Genomic DNA, 21,385 nt, shown 5'->3' with positions numbered 1-21,385 from the left:
CCTTAAGGGTCAAGGACAAATGTATCCGGTCTCCAAGAGCAGCTGAGACAATGAGTCACAATGTAGGGTGCCAGTATCCCCAAGCATATAAAACAATGTATAAAGTATGCTGCACTGCTTTGTAAAAAAAAAAAAAAACTTTAATCGGACATTATGCTGTAATGTAGACAACCTCAAACTTGGCCCTCCAGAGGTTTTGGAACTACATTTCCCATGATGCTCAGCCAGCTGATGTGCTGCCTGAGCATCATGGGAAATCTAATTCCAAAACCTCTGGAGGGCCAAGTTTGAGGTTGTCTACTGTAATGGCTGAATAAAGCTGTTCCACTTTTCCTACAAATGTATCCAGTGTGGCATAAATTGCAGAGTAATAAATAAGTGACGTGTAGTTTCTGTGCACACACACACTGTGTATATTGTCACCTGCAGAGGGCACAAATGCAGACACTGGTGGGCACAGTATCAAGGATAAAGTGCAGAGTGTACCAAGATCTCGCCATCCATAATGTCACAGTTCTACAATGACAAATCTTTAGACAGGTGGCACTAGCGTTAAGCCCTTGGAATCCAGTGAGGACTGTAAAACATGCATTGCAGCCCTCTCTGGCATGTGGGAAATTGTCCCAACCCCCTAATGGAGTTACAGGGAAGATGGTCAGTGCTGTTACAACTACGGAGATAGCTAGCGGCTGGTAAGTACACGCATTGGGTTATCGTATGTGTATATATGGCTCATGCACTTCTGTTGCATTTGATTTTGGACAGAATACCCATATGGCTGTAACTGTATACATGAGTATGGTAGCCCCATGTATGCACACTTAAAAGGACATTATACCATGCTCCCCAGAAAGACTTAAAGGGACAGTCTACACCATCATTTTTATTGTTTTTAAGGATATAATCCCTTTATTACCCATTCCCTAGTTTTGCATAACCAACACAGTTATATTGACACATTTTTTACCTCTGATTATTTTGTACCTAAGCCTCGGCAAACTGTCCCTTATTTCAGTTCTTTTGATAGACTTGTATTTTAGTGCTGGCTCCTAAGTAACTTCACGTGCGTGAGCACAGTGTTGTTATCTATATGACACACATGAATGAACACCCTCTAGTGGTTAAAAAAAATGTCAAAATGCATTAACAAAAGAGGCAGCTTTCAAGGTCTAAGAAATTATTATATGAGCCACACCCAGGTTTAGCTTTCAACTAAGAATACCAAGAAAACAAAGCAAAATTTGCGATAAAAGTAAATTGGAAAATTGTTTAAATTACATGCCCTATCTGAATCATGAAACTTTATTTTGGACTTGACCGTCCCTTTCGAGCAAATTCTGCAACCAGGAAATGCTACTAATCAAACAGCCGGTTTAGTTCATTTACAGTGATTTAAAGCACAGGTTTTACACAAACGCAAGAGGGGGTTAATGTCTCTGTTAATCTGTAGTTTAGAAGCCCAAAGCAGCGCAGTCTATTTGCCGCCACACAGGGCCCAGAGCACCTGAGATTGTTTTGTAGTTAAATTAGAAATAACGAGTCATTTATTCGGTACAAAAAATCAAATTTGTATTTAATAAAAGCAAATGATTTTTATGACCAGCATAATCTGAAAATTTTGGTCCTTCTTTGCGGTTGCTTGAAGTGCTGGAGGGTTCTGACCTTTACAAGCTCAGACTGTCATGTGCTGCATAGAAAGAAGAAGCATAAAGCGCTAAAGCTACAGGCCAGCAGCTCCCTCCACATCATTTTATCTTCAGATCCTTCATGGCGGATTCCAGGCTCTAGGAACAAACAGAGCAACACCTTGTTACTGCACTGAGTGCCACCTGGCTGACTACGCCAGTAGAAACGTTTCCTTCTATTGCTCTCCTAGAGCTGTTTATCTAATAACTGTCATTTCATCTGTTACTGATCACATATCTCTCACCCTCATGTTAAAGGGACAGTCTACACCAGTACTGTTGTTGTTTAAAAAGATAGATCATCCCTTTATTACCCAGTTTTGCATAACCAACACTGTTATATTAAAGGCACAGTCAAGTCCAAAATAAACTTTCATGATTCAGATAGGGCATGTAATTTTAAACAACTTTCCAATTTACTTTTACCACCAAATTCGCTTTGTTCTCTTGGTATTCTTAGTTGAAAGCTAAACCTAGGAAGTTCATATGCTATTTCTTAGACCTTGAAGGCCGCCTCTAATCTGAAAGCATTTTGACAGTTTTCACCACTAGAGGGCATTAGTTCATGTGTTTCATATAGATAACATTGAGCTCATGCACATTAAGCTCTTAGGAGTGAGCACTGATTGACTAAAATTGCAAGTCTGTCAAAAGAACTGAAATAAGGGGGCAGTTTGCAGAGGCTTAGATACAAGGTAATCACAGAGGTAAAAAGTGTATTAATATAACTGAGATAAGGAGCAGTCTGCAGAGGCTTAGATACAAGGTAATCACAGAGGTAAAAAGTGTATTAATATAACTGAGATAAGGAGCAGTCTGCAGAGGCTTAGATACAAGGTAATCACAGAGGTAAAAAGTGTATTAATATAACTGAGATAAGGAGCAGTCTGCAGGGGTTTAGATACAGGGTACTCACAGAGGTAAAAAGTATATTAATATAACTGAGATAAGGAGCAGTCTGCAGAGGCTTAGATACAAGGTAATTACAGAGGTAAAAAGTGTATTAATATAACTGAGATAAGGAGCAGTCTGCAGAGGCTTAGATACAAGGTAATCACAGAGGTAAAAAGTCTATTAATATAACTGTTGTTTATGCAAAACTGGGGAATGAGTAATAAAGGGATTATCTATCTTTTTAAACAACAAAAATTCTGGTGTTGACTGTCCCTTTTAATATAAGTTTTACCTCTGCATTTACCTTGTATCTAAACCTCTGCAGACTGCCCCCTTATTTCAGTTCTTTTGACAGACTTGCATTTTAGTCAGTCAGTGCTGGCTCCTAGGTAACTCCACGTGCGTGAGCTCAATGTTATGTATATGAAACACATGAACTAATGTCCTCTAGTGGTGAAAAACTGTCAAAATGCTTTCAGATTAGAGGCGGCCTTCAAGGTCTAAGAAATTAGCATATGAGCCTACCTAGGTTTAGCTTTCAACTAAGAATACAAAGCAAATTAGATAATAGAAGTAAATTGGAAAGTTGTTTAAAATGACATGCCCTATCTGAATCATGAAAGTTTATTTTGGGCTAGACTGTCCCTTTAAATAAATACCAGAGGTGACTGTGGGCAGTTTATTTCCAGGGCCCATGCACATTACTACATAAGCTTTTGGACCTCATTAATAAACAGGACCTGCCCCCAAGGTCTGGTAAAGCAGTCATATGGTTCTGTGACCCCCCCAGCACCTCTTTACCTTCACGTCCCAAATGCACACACCGCCATCCATCCCTGTGGTGCAGAATTTAGTACATTTGGCCTTCCCGCCACTCACAACAGAGATTTGGCTGCAGAAAGAGAGAAGTGTTAGTAAAACCAAGGTTTGCTATGGATCCAGCTGAGCCCCAGTGTTACCTGCATAATTATAACAACCTATGCAGTGAAACATGCACAATGTGTGTTGTATGAGAGTTTATTGTATGTGTGTGTCATATGAGTGTGTGTGTTGTATGAGAGTTTATTGTATGTGTGTGTCATATGAGTGTGTGTGTTGTATGAGTGTGTGTGTCGTATGAGAGTTTATTGTATGTGTGTGTCATATGAGTGTGTGTGTTGTATGAGAGTTTATTGTATGTGTGTGTCATATGAGTGTGTGTGTTGTATGAGTGTGTGTGTCGTATGAGAGTTTATTGTATGTGTGTGTCATATGAGTGTGTGTGTTGTATGAGAGTTTATTGTATGTGTGAGTTGTATGAGAGTTTATTGTATGTGTGTGTCATATGAGTGTGTGTGTTGTATGAGTGTGTGTGTCGTATGAGAGTTTATTGTATGTGTGTGTGTCATATGAGTGTGTGTGTCGTATGAGAGTTTATTGTATGTGTGTGTCGTATGAGAGTTTATTGTATGTGTGTGTCATATGAGTGTGTGTGTTGTATGAGAGTTTATTGTATGTGTGTGTCATATGAGTGTGTGTGTTGTATGAGTGTGTGTGTCGTATGAGAGTTTATTGTATGTGTGAGTTGTATGAGAGTTTATTGTCTGTGTCGTGAGAGTGTGTTGTATGAGAGTTTATTGTATGTGTGTGTCATATGAGTGTGTGTGTTGTATGAGAGTTTATTGTATGTGTGAGTTGTATGAGAGTTTATTGTCTGTGTCGTGAGAGTGTGTTGTATGAGAGTTTATTGTATGTCTGTGTCGTGAGAGTGTGTTGTATGAGAGTTTATTGTATGTGTGTGTCGTATGAGAGTGTCTGGTGTGTGTTGTATGAGAGTTTGAGTGTGTTGTATGAGAGTTTGAGTGTGTTGTATAAGAGAGTGCGGTTGTGTTGTATGAGAGTTTATTGTATGTGTGTGTCGTATGAGAGTGTATGGTACATGTGTTGTATAAGAGTTTATTGTATGTGTTGTGTATTGTATTAGAGTGTGGGGTGTGTTGTATGAGAGTTTATGGTATGTGTGTTGTATGAGAGTTTATGGTATGTGTGTTGTATGAGAGATTATGGTATGTGTGTTGTATGAGAGTGCGGGGTGTGTTGTATGAGAGATTATGGTATGTGTGTTGTATGAGAGTTTATGGTATGTGTGTTGTATGAGAGTGCGGGTGTGTTGTATGAGAGATTATGGTATGTGTGTTGTATGAGAGTGCGGGTGTGTTGTATGAGAGATTATGGTATGTGTGTTGTATGAGAGATTATGGTATGTGTGTTGTATGAGAGATTATGGTATGTGTGTTGTATGAGAGATTATGGTATGTGTGTTGTATGAGAGTGCGGGGTGTGTTGTATGAGAGTTTATGGTATGTGCGTTGTATGAGAGTGCGGGGTGTGTTGTATGAGAGATTATGGTATGTGTGTTGTATGAGAGTGCGGGGTGTGTTGTATGAGAGTTTATGGTATGTGTGTTGTATGAGAGTGCGGGGTGTGTTGTATGAGAGATTATGGTATGTGTGTTGTATGAGAGTGCGGGGTGTGTTGTATGAGAGATTATGGTATGTGTGTTGTATGAGAGTGCGGGGTGTGTTGTATGAGAGATTATGGTATGTGTGTTGTATGAGAGTGCGGGGTGTGTTGTATGAGAGACTATGGTATGTGTGTTGTATGAGAGATTATGGTATGTGTGTTGTATGAGAAATTATGGTATGTGCGTTGTATGAGAGTGCGGGGTGTGTTGTATGAGAGACTATGGTATGTGTGTTGTATGAGAGATTATGGTATGTGTGTTGTATGAGAGATTATGGTATGTGTGTTGTATGAGAGTGCAGGGTGTGTTGTATGAGAGTTTATGGTATGTGTGTTGTATGAGAGATTATGGTATGTGTGTTGTATGAGAGTGCAGGGTGTGTTGTATGAGAGTTTATGGTATGTGTGTTGTATGAGAGATTATGGTATGTGTGTTGTATGAGAGATTATGGTATGTGTGTTGTATGAGAAATTATGGTATGTGCGTTGTATGAGAGTGCAGGGTGTGTTGTATGAGAGTTTATGGTATGTGTGTTGTATGAGAGATTATGGTATGTGCGTTGTATGAGAGTGCGGGGTGTGTTGTATGAGAGTTTATGGTATGTGTGTTGTATGAGAGATTATGGTATGTGTGTTGTATGAGAGATTATGGTATGTGTGTTGTATGAGAGATTATGGTATGTGTGTTGTATGAGAGTGCGGGGTGTGTTGTATGAGAGATTATGGTATGTGTGTTGTATGAGAAATTATGGTATGTGTGTTGTATGAGAGTGCGGGGTGTGTTGTATGAGAGATTATGGTATGTGCGTTGTATGAGAGTGCGGGGTGTGTTGTATGAGAGATTATGGTATGTGTGTTGTATGAGAGTGCGGGGTGTGTTGTATGAGAGTTTATGGTATGTGTGTTGTATGAGAAATTATGGTATGTGTGTTGTATGAGAGATTATGGTATGTGTGTTGTATGAGAGTGCAGGGTGTGTTGTATGAGAGATTATGGTATGTGTGTTGTATGAGAGTGCAGGGTGTGTTGTATGAGAAATTATGGTATGTGTGTTGTATGAGAGATTATGGTATGTGTGTTGTATGAGAGTGCAGGGTGTGTTTTATGAGAGATTATGGTATGTGTGTTGTATGAGAGTGCAGGGTGTGTTGTATGAGAGATTATGGTATGTGTGTTGTATGAGAGTGCAGGGTGTGTTGTATGAGAGATTATGGTATGTGTGTTGTATGAGAGATTATGGTATGTGTGTTGTATGAGAGATTATGGTATGTGTGTTGTATGAGAGTGCAGGGTGTGTTGTATGAGAGATTATGGTATGTGTGTTGTATGAGAGTGCAGGGTGTGTTGTATGAGAGTGCAGGGTGTGTTGTATGAGAGATTATGGTATGTGTGTTGTATGAGAGATTATGGTATGTGTGTTGTATGAGAGATTATGGTATGTGTGTTGTATGAGAGTGCAGGGTGTGTTGTATGAGAGATTATGGTATGTGTGTTGTATGAGAGATTATGGTATGTGTGTTGTATGAGAGATTATGGTATGTGTGTTGTATGAGAGATTATGGTATGTGTGTTGTATGAGAGATTATGGTATGTGTGTTGTATGAGAGTGCAGGGTGTGTTGTATGAGAGATTATGGTATGTGTGTTGTATGAGAGATTATGGTATGTGTGTTGTATGAGAGATTATGGTATGTGTGTTGTATGAGAGTGCAGGGTGTGTTGTATGAGAGATTATGGTATGTGTGTTGTATGAGAGATTATGGTATGTGTGTTGTATGAGAGTGCGGGGTGTGTTGTATGAGAGATTATGGTATGTGTGTTGTATGAGAGTGCGGGGTGTGTTGTATGAGAGATTATGGTATGTGTGTTGTATGAGAGATTATGGTATGTGTGTTGTATGAGAGTGCAGGGTGTGTTGTATGAGAGATTATGGTATGTGTGTTGTATGAGAGTGCAGGGTGTGTTGTATGAGAGATTATGGTATGTGTGTTGTATGAGAGATTATGGTATGTGTGTTGTATGAGAGTGCAGGGTGTGTTGTATGAGAGATTATGGTATGTGTGTTGTATGAGAGTGCAGGGTGTGTTGTATGAGAGATTATGGTATGTGTGTTGTGTTATTACCATTTACAACACTTTCACGTTTGACTACAATCAGGAATAAAGTACGCACACATTTTAGTCACTTTGTCCAAAATTTCAGCTTTCTTGCTTTTTATATTACTTCAGAAATTTCAGACCTAGCCTATAATAGGGTTTGCGACAGCCAGTGGTATCATGGCACTGGGTCTTAGGAAAAAAAGTTGGAAGAACCTGCTCTATATGATGCTGTAATTCTGTGCATTTATTTAATCGCCTCCCACCATCCTCACCTGATGCTGTTCTTGTGTAAGGAATCCAGGCTCACGTTGTTGACGTCAGAGCTGGCCTTCTTGTCCAGATTCTGGAATCGCTCTCTGGCGGTCATTCCCCTCTGGGAGCTTTGCTTGGGGACATCCAGTCTTCCCCCGAAGCTCAGGGTCCCCTGGGCCTCATCGTACACATAGAGTACAGGATAGCAGTCATGACCCTGGCAAGACAAGACACACTGACTGATCATCCGAGAGACAGAAAACACCTGAGGTCACTTCACAGGTGTCACCGCCCCGTCCTCTCACACAGATAGGTTCTTAATACTGCACCACACGAGCATTTAACCTTATAACGTCTAATAGATCAGCTAGTGAACTTACAGCAGCCACCAGACTATTCTCTGTGATGAAGGTCAGACACAGGAACGGTAAGTTATCCGTGTTCAAACTGGCGATCCTGAAAGTGCAGGGAGAATAATTTATAAAGGAACTTATAGTGCAATATGTGTACATGATCTCACCTATATACCCTCATCCTCAGTGTGTACATGATCTCACCTATATCCCCTCATCCTCAGTGTGTACATGATCTCACCTATATACCCTCATCCTCAGTGTGTACATCATCTCACCTATATACCCCTCATCCTCAGTGTGTACATGATCTCACCTATATACCCTCATCCTCAGTGTGTACATCATCTCACCTATATACCCCTCATCCTCAGTGTATACATGATCTCACCTATATACCCTCATCCTCAGTGTGTACATGATCTCACCTATATACCCTCATCCTCAGTGTGTACATGATCTCACCTATATACCCCTCATCCTCAGTGTGTACATGATCTCACCTATATCCCCTCATCCTCAGTGTGTACATGATCTCACCTATATACCCTCATCCTCAGTGTGTACATGATCTCACCTATATACCCTCATCCTCAGTGTGTACATGATCTCACCCGTATAACATCATCCTCAGTGTGTACATGATCTCACCTATATACCCTCATCCTCAGTGTGTACATGATCTCGCCTATATACCCTCATCCTCAGTGTGTACATGATCTCGCCTATATACCCTCATCCTCAGTGTGTACATGATCTCACCTATATACCCTCATCCTCAGTGTGTACATGATCTCACCTGTATAACCTCATCCTCAGTGTGTAAAAGATCTCACCTGTATACCCTCATCCTCAGTGTGTACATGATCTCACCTATATACCCTCATCCTCAGTGTGTACATGATCTCACCTATATACCCTCATCCTCAGTGTGTACATGATCTCACCTATATACCCTCATCCTCACTGTGTACATGATCTCACCTATATACCCTCATCCTCACTGTGTACATGATCTCACCTATATACCCTCATCCTCCGTGTGTACATGATCTCACCTATATACCCTCATCCTCCGTGTGTACATGATCTCACCTATATACCCTCATCCTCCGTGTGTACATGATCTCACCTATATACCCTCATCCTCAGTGTGTACATGATCTCACCTATATACCCTCATCCTCAGTGTGTACATGATCTCACCTATATACCCTCATCCTCAGTGTGTACATGATCTCACCTATATACCCTCATCCTCAGTGTGTACATGATCTCACCTATATACCCTCATCCTCAGTGTGTACATGATCTCACCTATATACCCTCATCCTCACTGTGTACATGATCTCACCTATATACCCTCATCCTCACTGTGTACATGATCTCACCTATATACCCTCATCCTCCGTGTGTACATGATCTCACCTATATACCCTCATCCTCCGTGTGTACATGATCTCACCTATATACCCTCATCCTCCGTGTGTACATGATCTCACCTATATACCCTCATCCTCAGTGTGTACATGATCTCACCTATATACCCCTCATCCTCAGTGTGTACATGATCTCACCTATATACCCTCATCCTCAGTGTGTACATGATCTCACCTATATACCCTCATCCTCAGTGTGTACATGATCTCACCCGTATAACCTCATCCTCAGTGTGTACATGATCTCACCTATATCCCCTCATCCTCAGTGTGTACATGATCTCACCCGTATAACCTCATCCTCAGTGTGTACATGATCTCACCCGTATAACATCATCCTCAGTGTGTACATGATCTCACCTATATACCCTCATCCTCAGTGTGTACATGATCTCACCTATATACCCTCATCCTCAGTGTGTACATGATCTCACCTATATACCCTAATCCTCAGTGTGAACATGATCTCACCCATATAACCTCATCCTCAGTGTGTACATGATCTCACCCATATAACCTCATCCTCAGTGTGTACATGATCTCACCTATATACCCTCATCCTCAGTGTGTACATGATCTCACCTATATACCCCTCATCCTCAGTGTGTACATGATCTCACCTATATACCCCTCATCCTCAGTGTGTACATGATCTCACCTATATACCCTCATCCTCAGTGTGTACATGATCTCGCCTATATACCCTCATCCTCAGTGTGTACATGATCTCGCCTATATACCCTCATCCTCAGTGTGTACATGATCTCGCCTATATACCCTCATCCTCAGTGTGTACATGATCTCACCTATATCCCCTCATCCTCAGTGTGTACATGATCTCACCTATATACCCTCATCCTCAGTGTGTACATGATCTCACCTATATACCCCTCATCCTCACTGTGTACATGATCTCACCTATATACCCTCATCCTCAGTGTGTACATGATCTCACCTGTATACCCCTCATCCTCAGTGTGTACATGATCTCACCTATATACCCCTCATCCTCAGTGTGTACATGATCTCACCTATATACCCCTCATCCTCAGTGTGTACATGATCTCACCTATATACCCTCATCCTCAGTGTGTACATGATCTCACCTATATACCCTCATCCTCAGTGTGTACATGATCTCACCTATATACCCTCATCCTCAGTGTGTACATGATCTCACCTATATCCCCTCATCCTCAGTGTGTACATGATCTCACCTATATTCCCTCATCCTCAGTGTGTACATGATCTCACCTATATCCCCTCATCCTCACTGTGTACATGATCTCACCTATATACCCTCATCCTCAGTGTGTACATGATCTCACCTATATACCCTCATCCTCAGTGTTTACATGATCTCACCTATATACCCTCATCCTCAGTGTGTACATGATCTCACCTATATCCCCTCATCCTCAGTGTGTACATGATCTCACCTATATACCCTCATCCTCAGTGTGTACATGATCTCACCTATATACCCCTCATCCTCACTGTGTACATGATCTCACCTATATACCCTCATCCTCAGTGTGTACATGATCTCACCTGTATACCCCTCATCCTCAGTGTGTACATGATCTCACCTATATACCCCTCATCCTCAGTGTGTACATGATCTCACCTATATACCCCTCATCCTCAGTGTGTACATGATCTCACCTATATACCCTCATCCTCAGTGTGTACATGATCTCACCTATATACCCTCATCCTCAGTGTGTACATGATCTCACCTATATACCCTCATCCTCAGTGTGTACATGATCTCACCTATATCCCCTCATCCTCAGTGTGTACATGATCTCACCTATATTCCCTCATCCTCAGTGTGTACATGATCTCACCTATATCCCCTCATCCTCACTGTGTACATGATCTCACCTATATACCCTCATCCTCAGTGTGTACATGATCTCACCTATATACCCTCATCCTCAGTGTTTACATGATCTCACCTATATACCCTCATCCTCAGTGTATACATGATCTCACCTATATACCCTCATCCTCAGTGTGTACATGATCTCACCTATATACCCTCATCCTCAGTGTGTACATGATCTCACCCGTATACCCTCATCCTCAGTGTGTACATGATCTCACCTATATACCCTCATCCTCAGTGTGTACATGATCTCACCTATATACCCTCATCCTCAGTGTGTACATGATCTCACCTGTATATCCCTCATCCTCAGTGTGTACATGATCTCACCTATATACCCACATCCTCAGTGTGTACATGATCTCACCTATATACCCTCATCCTCAGTGTGTACATGATCTCACCTATATACCCTCATCCTCAGTGTGTACATGATCTCACCTATATACCCTCATCCTCAGTGTGTACATGATCTCACCTATATACCCCTCATCCTCAGTGTGTACATGATCTCACCTATATACCCTCATCCTCAGTGTGTACATGATCTCACCTATATACCCCTCATCCTCAGTGTGTACATGATCTCACCTATATACCCTCATCCTCAGTGTGTACATGATCTCACCCATATACCCTCATCCTCACTGTGTACATGATCTCACCTGTATACCCTCATCCTCCGTGTGTACATGATCTCACCTATATACCCTCATCCTCAGTGTGTACATGATCTCTCCCATGTACCCCGCACCAGATATCTCCATCCCCTCTTTCCAGTGGATCTCTTCTGCACACCTCTCAGTCTCTCTCTCTGCTGAACATCTTCCAAATACTCTTTACCCTCCTCTCTCCTACTTTCTCCTGTGCACCAATGACGCATTCTCACTAGCTGCTGTGTATTCTTCACCCTCTCTCCCCCCTTGGTTATATTGTTTATATTCCCCAGTCTTTTCAGAGTACCCCTTGCTCTCTCTCTGCCCTAGACCTCTCATGAGTTCCTCTTGCTCTCTCTCTCTCTCTCTCTCTCTCTGCCCCAGATCTCTCATGAGTACACCTTGCTCTCTCTTTCTGCGCCAGATCTCTCATGAGTTCCCCTTGCTCTCTCTCTATCTCTGTCGCAGATTTCTCATGAGTTCCTTTTGCTCTCCCTCTGCCCCAGATCTCTCATGAGTACCCCTTGTTCTCCCTCTGCCCCAGATCTCTCATGAGTACCCCTTGCTCTCTCTCTGCCCCAGACCTCTCATGAGTACCCCTTGCTCTCTCTCTGCCCCAGACCTCTCATGAGTACCCCTTGCTCTCTCTCTGCCCCAGACCTCTCATGAGTACCCCTTGCTCTCTCTCTGCCCCAGATCTCTCATGAGTACCCCTTGCTCTCTCTCTGCCCCAGATCTCTCATGAGTACCCCTTGCTCTCTCTCTGCCCCAGATCTCTCATGAGTTCCCCTTTGTTCTCTCTCTGCCCCAGACCTCTCATGAGTTCCCCTTTGTTCTCTCTCTGCCCCAGACCTCTCATGAGTTCCCCTTTGTTCTCGCTCTGCCCCAGACCTCTCATGAGTTCCCCTTTGTTCTCGCTCTGCCCCAGACCTCTCATGAGTTCCCCTTTGTTCTCTCTCTGCCCCAGACCTCTCATGAGTTCCCCTTTGTTCTCTGTCTGCCCCAGACCTCTCATGAGTTCCCCTTTGTTCTCTCTCTGCCCCAACCAGATCTCTCATGAGTTCCCCTTTGTTCTCTCTCTGCCCCAGACCTCTCATGAGTTCCCCTTTGCACTCTCTCTGCCCCAGACTTCTCATGAGTTCCCCTTTGTTCTCGCTCTGCCCCAGACCTCTCATGAGTTCCCCTTTGTTCTCTCTCTGCCCCAGACCTCTCATGAGTTCCCCTTTGTTCTCTCTCTGCCCCAGACCTCTCATGAGTTCCCCTTTGTTCTCTCTCTGCCCCAGACCTCTCATGAGTTCCCCTTTGTTCTCTCTCTGCCCCAGACCTCTCATGAGTTCCCCTTTGTTCTCTCTCTGCCCCAGACCTCTCATGAGTTCCCCTTTGTTCTCTCTCTGCCCCAGACCTCTCATGAGTTCCCCTTTGTTCTCTGTCTGCCCCAGACCTCTCATGAGTTCCCCTTTGTTCTCTCTCTGCCCCAGACCTCTCATGAGTTCCCCTTTGTTCTCTCTCTGCCCCAGACCTCTCATGAGTTCCCCTTTGTTCTCTCTCTGCCCCAGACCTCTCATGAGTTCCCCTTTGTTCTCTCTCTGCCCCAGACCTCTCATGAGTTCCCCTTTGTTCTCTGTCTGCCCCAGACCTCTCATGAGTTCCCCTTTGTTCTCTCTCTGCCCCAGACCTCTCATGAGTTCCCCTTTGTTCTCTCTCTGCCCCAGACCTCTCATGAGTTCCCCTTTGTTCTCTCTCTGCCCCAGACCTCTCATGAGTACACCTTGCTCTCTCTCTCTGCCCCAGATCTCTCATGAGTACACCTTGCTCTCTCTCTGCCCCAGATCTCTCATGAGTACACCTTGCTCTCTCTCTCTGCCCCAGATCTCTCATGAGTACACCTTGCTCTCTCTCTCTGCCCCAGATCTCTCATAAGTTCCCTTTGCTCTCTCTCTGCCCCAGATCTCTCATGAGTATCCCTTGCTCTCCCTCTGCCCCAGATCTCTTATGAGTTCCCTTTGCTCTCTCTCTGCCCCAGATCTCTCATGAGTTCCCTTTGCTCTCTCTCTGCCCCAGACCTCTCAAGAGTTCCCCTTGCTCTCTCTCTGCCCTAGACCTCTCATGAGTTCCCCTTGCTCTCTCTCTGCCCCAGATCTCTCATGAGTACCCCTTGCTCTCTCTCTGCCCCAGATCTCTCATGAGTTCCCCTTGCTCTCTCTCTGCCCCAGATCTCTCATGAGTTCCCCTTGCTCTCTCTCTGCCCCAGATCTCTCATGAGTACCCCTTGCTCTCTCTCAGCCCCAGATCTCTGAGTACCCCTTGCTCTCTCTCTGCCCCAGATCTCTCATGAGTTCCCCTTGTTCTCTCTCTCTCTGCCCCAGATCTCTCATGAGTACCCCTTGCTCTCTCTCAGCCCCAGATCTCTGAGTACCCCTTGCTCTCTCTCTGCCCCAGACCTCTCATGAGTTCCCCTTTGTTCTCTCTCTGCCCCAGATCTCTCATGAGTACCCCTTGCTCTCTCTCTGCCCCAGATCTCTCATGAGTTCCCCTTGCTCTCTCTCTGCCCCAGATCTCTCATGAGTACCCCTTGCACTATCTCTGCCCCAGATCTCTCATGAGTTCCCCTTGTTCTCTCTCTCTCTGCCCCAGACCTCTCATGAGTTCCCCTTTGTTCTCTCTCTGCCCCAGACCTCTCATGAGTACCCCTTGCTTTCTCTCTCTGCCCCAACCAGATCTCTCATGAGTTCCCCTTGCTCTCTCTCTGCCCCAGATCTCTCATGAGTACCCCTTGCTCTCTCTCTTTGTCCCAGATCTCTCATGAGTTCCCCTTAATCTCTCTCTGCCCCAGATCTCTCATGAGTTCCCCTTGCTCTCTCTCTGCCCCAGATCTCTCATGAGTTCCCCTTGCTCTCTCTCTGCCCCAGATCTCTCATGAGTTCCCCTTTCTCTCTCTCTGCCCCAGTTCTCTCATGAGTTCCCCTTGCTCTCTCTCTGCCCCAGATCTCTCATGAGTTCCGCTTGCTCTCTCTCTCTGCCCCAGATCTCTCATGAGTTCCCCTTTCTCTCTCTCTGCCCTGGATTTCTCATGAGTTCCCCTTTCTCTCTCTCTGCCCCAGATCTCTCATGAGTTCCCCTTGCTCTCTCTCTGCCCCAGATCTCTCATGAGATCCCCTTGCTCTCTCTATCTGGCCCAGATCTCTCATGAATTCCCCTTGCTTTCTCTCTCTGCCCCAGATCTCTCATGAGTTCCCCTTTCTCTCTCTCTGCCCCAGATCTCTCATGAGATCCCCTTGCTCTCTCTCTCTACCCCAGATCTCTCATGAGTTCCCCTTAATCTCTCTCTCTGCCCCAGAACTCTCATGAATTCCCCTTTCTCTCTCTCTGCCCTGGATTTCTCATGAGTTCCCCTTTCTCTCTCTCTGCCCCAGATCTCTCATGAGTTCCCCTTGCTCTCTCTCTGCCCCAGATCTCTCATGAGATCCCCTTGCTCTCTCTATCTGGCCCAGATCTCTCATGAATTCCCCTTGCTTTCTCTCTCTGCCCCAGATCTCTCATGAGTACCCCTTTCTCTCTCTCTGCCCCAGATCTCTCATGAGATCCCATTGCTCTCTCTCTCTACCCCAGATCTCTCATGAGTTCCCCTTAATCTCTCTCTCTGCCCCAGAACTCTCATGAATTCCCCTTTCTCTCTCTCTACCCTGGATTTCTCATGAGTTCCCCTTTCTCTCTCTCTGCCCCAGATCTCTCATGAGTACACCTTGCTCTCTCTCTGCCCCAGATGTCTCATGAGTTCCCCTTGCTCTCTCTCTGCCCCAGATCTCTCATGAATTCCCCTTGCTCTCTCTATCTGGCCCAGATCTCTCATGAGTTCCCCTTTCTCTCTCTCTGCCCCAGATCTCTCATGAGTTCCCCTTTCTCTCTCTCTCTGCCCCAGATCTCTCATGAGTACCTCTTTGCTCTCTCTCTGTCCCAGACCTCTCATGAGTACCCATTGCTCTCTCTCTCTCTGCCCCAGATCTCTCATGAGTTCCCCTTTCTCTCTCTCTGCCCCAGATCTCTCATGAGTACACCTTGCTCTCTCTCTGCCCCAGATCTCTCATGAGTTCCCCTTTCTCTCTCTCTGCCCCAGATCTCTCATGAGTTCCCCTTGCTCTCTCTCTGCCCCAGATCTCTCATGAATTCCCCTTGCTCTCTCTATCTGGCCCAGATCTCTCATGAGTACCCCTTGCTCTCTCTCTGCCCCAGATCTCTCATGAGTACACCTTGCTCTCTCTCTGCCCCAGATCTCTCATGAGTTCCCCTTGCTCTCTCTCTCTGCCCCAGATCTCTCATGAGTACCCCTTGCTCTCTCTCTGCCCCAGATCTCTCATGAGTACACCTTGCTCTCTCTCTCTGCCCCAGATCTCTCATGAGTACACCTTGCTCTCTCTCTCTGCCCCAGATCTCTCATGAGTACACCTTGCTCTCTCTCTCTGCCCCAGATCTCTCATGAGTACACCTTGCTCTCTCTCTCTGCCCCAGATCTCTCATGAGTAAACCTTGCTCTCTCTCTGCCCCAGATCTCTCATGAGTTCCCCTTGCTCTCTCTCTCTGCCCCAGATCTCTCATGAGTTCCCCTCGCTTTCTCTCTCTGCCCCAGATCTCTCATGAGTTCCCCTTTCTCTCTCTCTCTGCCCCAACCAGATCTCTCAAGAGTTCCCCTTGCTCTCTCTCTGCCCCAGATCTCTCATGAGTTCCCCTCGCTTTCTCTCTCTGCCCCAGATCTCTCATGAGTTCCCCTTTCTCTCTCTCTCTGCCCCAACCAGATCTCTCAAGAGTTCCCCTTGCTCTCTCTCTGCCCCAGACCTCTCATGAGTACCCCTTGCTCTCTCTCTGCCCCAGTTCTCTCATGAGTACCTCTTTGCTCTCTCTCTCTACCCCAGACCTCTCATGAGTACCTCTTTGCTCTCTCTCTGTCCCAGACCTCTCATGAGTACCCATTGCTCTCTCTCTCTGCTCCAGATCTCTCATGAATTCCCCTTGCTTTCTCTCTCTGCCCCAGACCTCTCATGAGTACCCCTTTGTTCTCTCTCTGCCCCAGATCTCTCATGAGATCCCCTTGCTCTCTCTCTGCCCCAGATCTCTCATGAGTAACCCTTTGTTCTCTCTCTGCCCCAGACCTCTCATGAGTTCCCCTTTGTTCTCTCTCTGCCCCAGACCTCTCATGAGTTCCCCTTTGTTCTCTCTCTGCCCCAGACCTCTCATGAGTTCCCCTTTGTTCTCTCTCTGCCCCAGACCTCTCATGAGTTCCCCTTTGTTCTCTCTCTGCCCCAGACCTCTCATGAGTTCCCCTTTGTTCTCTCTCTGCCCCAGACCTCTCATGAGTTCCCCTTGCTCTCTCTCTGCCCCAGACCTCTCATGAGTACCCCTTTGTTCTCTCTCTGCCCCAGACCTCTCATGAGTTCCCCTTTGTTCTCTCTCTGCCCCAGATCTCTCATGAGATCCCCTTGCTCTCTCTCTGCCCCAGACCTCTCATGAGTACCCCTTTGTTCTCTCTCTGCCCCAGATCTCTCATGAGATCCCCTTGCTCTCTCTCTGCCCCAGATCTCTCATGAGTACCCCTTTGCTCTCTCTCTGCCCCAGACCTCTCATGAGTAACCCTTGCTCTCTCTCTGACCCAGATCTCTTATGAGTACCCCTTGCTCTCTCTCTCTGCCCCAGATCTCTCATGAGTACACCTTGCTCTCTCTCTGCCCCAGATCTCTCATGAGTTCCCCTTGCTCTCTCTCTCTGCCCCAGATCACTCATGAATTCCCCTTGCTCTCTCTATCTGGCCCAGATCTCTCATGAGTTCCCCTTTCTCTCTCTCTGTCCCAGATCTCTCATGAGTACACCTTGCTCTCTCTCTCTGCCCCAGATCTCTCATGAGATCCCCTTGCTCTCTCTATCTGGCCCAGATCTCTCATGAGATCCCCTTGCTCTCTCTCTCTGCCCCAGATCTCTCATGAGATCCCCTTGCTTTCTCTCTCTGCCCCAGATCTCTCATGAGATCCCCTTGCTCTCTCTATCTGGCCCAGATCTCTCATGAATTCCCCTTGCTTTCTCTCTCTGCCCCAGATCTCTCATGAGTTCCCCTCACTCTCTCTCTGCCCCAGATCTCTCATGAGTTCCCCTTGCTCTCTCTCTCTGTCCCAGATCTCTCATGAATTCCCCTTGCTTTCTCTCTCTGCCCCAGATCTCTCATGAGTTCCCCTTTCTCTCTCTCTGCCCCAGATCTCTCATGAGATCCCCTCACTCTCTCTCTGCCCCAGATCTCTCATGAGTTCCCCTTGCTCTCTCTCTCTGCCCCAGATCTCTCATGAATTCCCCTTGCTCTCTCTCTCTGCCCCAGATCTCTCATGAATTCCCCTTGCTCTCTCTCTCTGCCCCAGATCTCTCATGAGTTCCCCTTTCTCTCTCTCTCTGCCCCAGATCTCTCAGGAGTTCCCTTTGCTCTCTCTCTGCCCCAGACCTCTCATGAGTACCCCTTGCTCTCTCTCTGCCCCAGTTCTCTCATGAGTTCCCCTTGCTCTCTCTCTGCCCCAGACCTCTCATGAGTACCCCTTGCTCTCTCTCTGCCCCAGACCTCTCATGAGTTCCCCTTGCTCTCTCTCTGCCCCAGTTCTCTCATGAGTACCCCTTGCTCTCTCTCTGCCCCAGATCTCTCATGAGTTCCCCTTGCTCTCTCTCTGCCCCAGTTCTCTCATGAGTTCCCCTTGCTCTCTCTCTCTACCCCAGACCTCTCATGAGTACCTCTTTGCTCTCTCTCTGTCCCAGACCTCTCATGAGTACCCCTTTGCTCTCTCTATGCCCCAGACCTCTCATGAGTACCCCTTGCTCTCACTCTCTGCCCCAGATCTCTCATGAATTCCCCTTGCTTTCTCTCTCTGCCCCAGATCTCTCATGAGTTCCCCTTGCTTTCTCTCTCTGCCCCAGATCTCTCATGAGTTCACCTTGTTCTCTCTCTGCCCTGGATCTCTCATGAGTTCCCCTTTCTCCCTCTCTGCCCTGGATTTCTCATGAGTTCCCCTTGCTCTCTCTCTATCTCTGCCCCAGATCTCTCATGAGTTCCCCTTTCTCTCTCTCTGCCCCAGATCTCTCATGAGATCCCCTTGCTCTCTCTATCTGGCCCAGATCTCTCATGAGTTCCCCTTTCTCCCTCTCTGCCCTGGATTTCTCATGAGTTCCCCTTGCTCTCTCTCTATCTCTGCCCCAGATCTCTCATGAGTACCCCTTGCTCTCTCTCTCTGCCCCAGATCTCTCATGAGTACCCCTTGCTCTCTCTCTCTGCCCATGATCTCTCATGAATTCCCCTTGCTTTCTCTCTCTGCCTCAGATCTCTCATGAGTTCCCCTTTCTCTCTCTCTGCCCCAGATCTCTCATGAGTTCCCCTTGTTCTCTCTCTCTGTCCCAGATCTCTCATGAGTACCCCTTTGTTCTCTCTCTGCCTCAGATCTCTCATGAGTACCCCTTGCTCACTCTCTGCCCCAGACCTCTCATGAGTTCCCCTTGTACTCTCTCTCTGTCCCAGATCTCTCATGAGTTCCATTTGCTCTCTCTCTCTCTGCTCCAGATCTCTAATGAGTACCCCTTGCTTTCTCTCTGCCCTAGATCTCTCATGAGTTCCCCTTGTTGTCTCTCACTCTGGATCTCACATAACCCCTTGTTCTCTTTCTTACCATGGACCTCTCATGAGTACCTATTGCTATCCCTCAGCCATGGATATCACATGAGTACCCCTTGCTCTCTCTCTGCCCTAGATCTCTCATGAGTTCCCCTTGTTGTCTCTCACTCTTGATATCATGAGTACCCCTTTGTTCTCCCTCTGCCCTGGACCTCTCATGAGTACCTATTGCTATCCCTAAGCCATGGATCTCACCTCATCTTCTTGTTGGCATCAGAGATGCAGACAGTGCTATCATGGCTCACCCAGGCCATTCGGTCCCCACTGTGTGAGAAGCAGACACTGTGTACCCATCCACAGTTGCTGCTTGACTCAAACATCAGCTCCCCAAAGGGCATCTTATTGCCCCATGGTGTAGGCGCAGGCCGCTCCTCCACCTCCTTAATATAGGCAGAGAAAATCCTGTAAAGAGAGACGGATTAAACCCAGTTATTGATGTCAGGCAGGACATCAAACCCTCTGATCTATTTATGTTCTCACTTTACCTGCTCTTAAAGTCACTTGATCCAGCGGCCAGCAGTACGTTATTAGGGTGCCAGTCTAGACTGAGAACGGTGGAGCGAATAGGTTTCTTTATGTGTTTGCAGACCCACCTATTATAGGGGATAGAGGGTTAGAGATCAGAAATAATAGGTGTCTGTCTTCCATTGGGAGCAATAAGAGGCAGGGAACACATAGCAAGATTTGCACATTCACACAACAAGGGCCAAAGTCTAATGCTTTTTTGTAGCAATTATTTTTGAGTTATTTTCAGAGCTGTGCAACGGACAAGTGCAACAAGTTTGAAGTTTTGGTAGTAAACCAGGAGAAGGGTGTAGTGAGCACAGACACGTAAAGGTGCTCATTATTCTAAATTTGATAAATAGGTCTTGTTGGAAGTGTTTGACATCTTCCTTATCTTGCTGTTACCCCTCAAAGTACCAAACGAAACCCACACCCAACCTGCAATGTACAGAATAAATGTAAGGATTGTCACACTCACCAGTCATTCTCTTGCTCAAAGTAGCAGATAGAGATGAGCCTGGAGCTGCTGCCCACAGCAAACTTGTTCTCACGGGGTGACCACTTCACACAGCGTGCAGCGCGGTTGATCCTCAGAATGACTAAGGTAGGTTTCCATACGTTGTTCTTCAATGTCCATACGTAGGCGTTCCGGTCTGTTCCACATGTCACAATGCGGTTACTCTCTGGGGCCCAGTCTATACCTGCAGACAAAGCAAGTGACAGTTGAACAAAAAGCCAGAAATCCAGCCACGAGCCCTATGAATGTACCTAGACACCTGGTATAATCCATACTGCTTTCTGCCTCCTTGTTGTATCTACTAATTATTATTATTATACTTTATTTATTAAGCGCCAACATATTCCGCAGCGCTGTCCATGGATACAATTAATTTAAATTAAACAATACAAGCAGGACAAAATTTACAAACACATACAGGAGGGATTGAGGGCCCTATCCCCGTGGGAACTTACAATCTAGAAGGGAACTTACAATCTAGAAGGATAGGAGGTTGAGAAACAGGAGATGAGGACTGCAAGATTGAGAAAGATGTTAATACAGAGTTAGATGAGGAAAATGTTAGGTAAGTGAAATTAATTTATTACTAATGCTACGGTCTGGGCCCTCTTCATATCTAAAATGCCCTTAGTCACAAGTCCTCTCTGTCTCTTCATTCTTTATCTCACCAAGAGAATCTCCTGCCTCCTCACTTCATCCTGGGGTATTTCTTGTATCTCTAATATAAATATATATTTATTTATCAGTCAAAGATGCTCAGTGTACAGTGAGTTACCCCCATGACTCAACTCAAGACTCCAGTTTGTGCCTAGGAACCATTTGTTTGGTGTTGAAGACCCTCCTAATATCTGTAACAGTGGGGTTAGGATATTTACCTTCTTGCAACAAGGTCTGGTGGGCAATTAAA

The 21,385-nt window shown here is 45.7% G+C and overlaps 1 protein-coding gene across 1 annotated transcript in view; it reads right to left on the bottom strand.

The window, feature by feature from the left end:
* Nucleotides 1-1,543: 1,543 nt before the first annotated feature.
* The window catches only part of ARPC1B (actin related protein 2/3 complex subunit 1B), a 44,082-nt gene continuing 24,240 nt past the window's right edge, over nucleotides 1,544-21,385 (bottom strand). Inside the window, exons 4-10 of the mRNA XM_053694619.1 lie at nucleotides 20,440-20,662; nucleotides 19,943-20,050; nucleotides 19,653-19,859; nucleotides 7,812-7,887; nucleotides 7,452-7,648; nucleotides 3,381-3,471; nucleotides 1,544-1,784 (exon numbers count right to left, since the gene is read on the bottom strand). Coding sequence (XP_053550594.1) covers nucleotides 1,746-1,784; nucleotides 3,381-3,471; nucleotides 7,452-7,648; nucleotides 7,812-7,887; nucleotides 19,653-19,859; nucleotides 19,943-20,050; nucleotides 20,440-20,662 — 941 coding nt within the window. The 3' untranslated portion in view covers nucleotides 1,544-1,745. The remainder of the gene's footprint in view (nucleotides 1,785-3,380; nucleotides 3,472-7,451; nucleotides 7,649-7,811; nucleotides 7,888-19,652; nucleotides 19,860-19,942; nucleotides 20,051-20,439; nucleotides 20,663-21,385) is intronic.

Source organism: Bombina bombina, chromosome 11 (assembly GCF_027579735.1).
Source record: "Bombina bombina isolate aBomBom1 chromosome 11, aBomBom1.pri, whole genome shotgun sequence".
NCBI lineage: Eukaryota > Metazoa > Chordata > Amphibia > Anura > Bombinatoridae > Bombina > Bombina bombina.
Note: the sequence above shows the minus strand (reverse complement) of the source record. Positions and strands in the feature narration are given on the sequence as shown.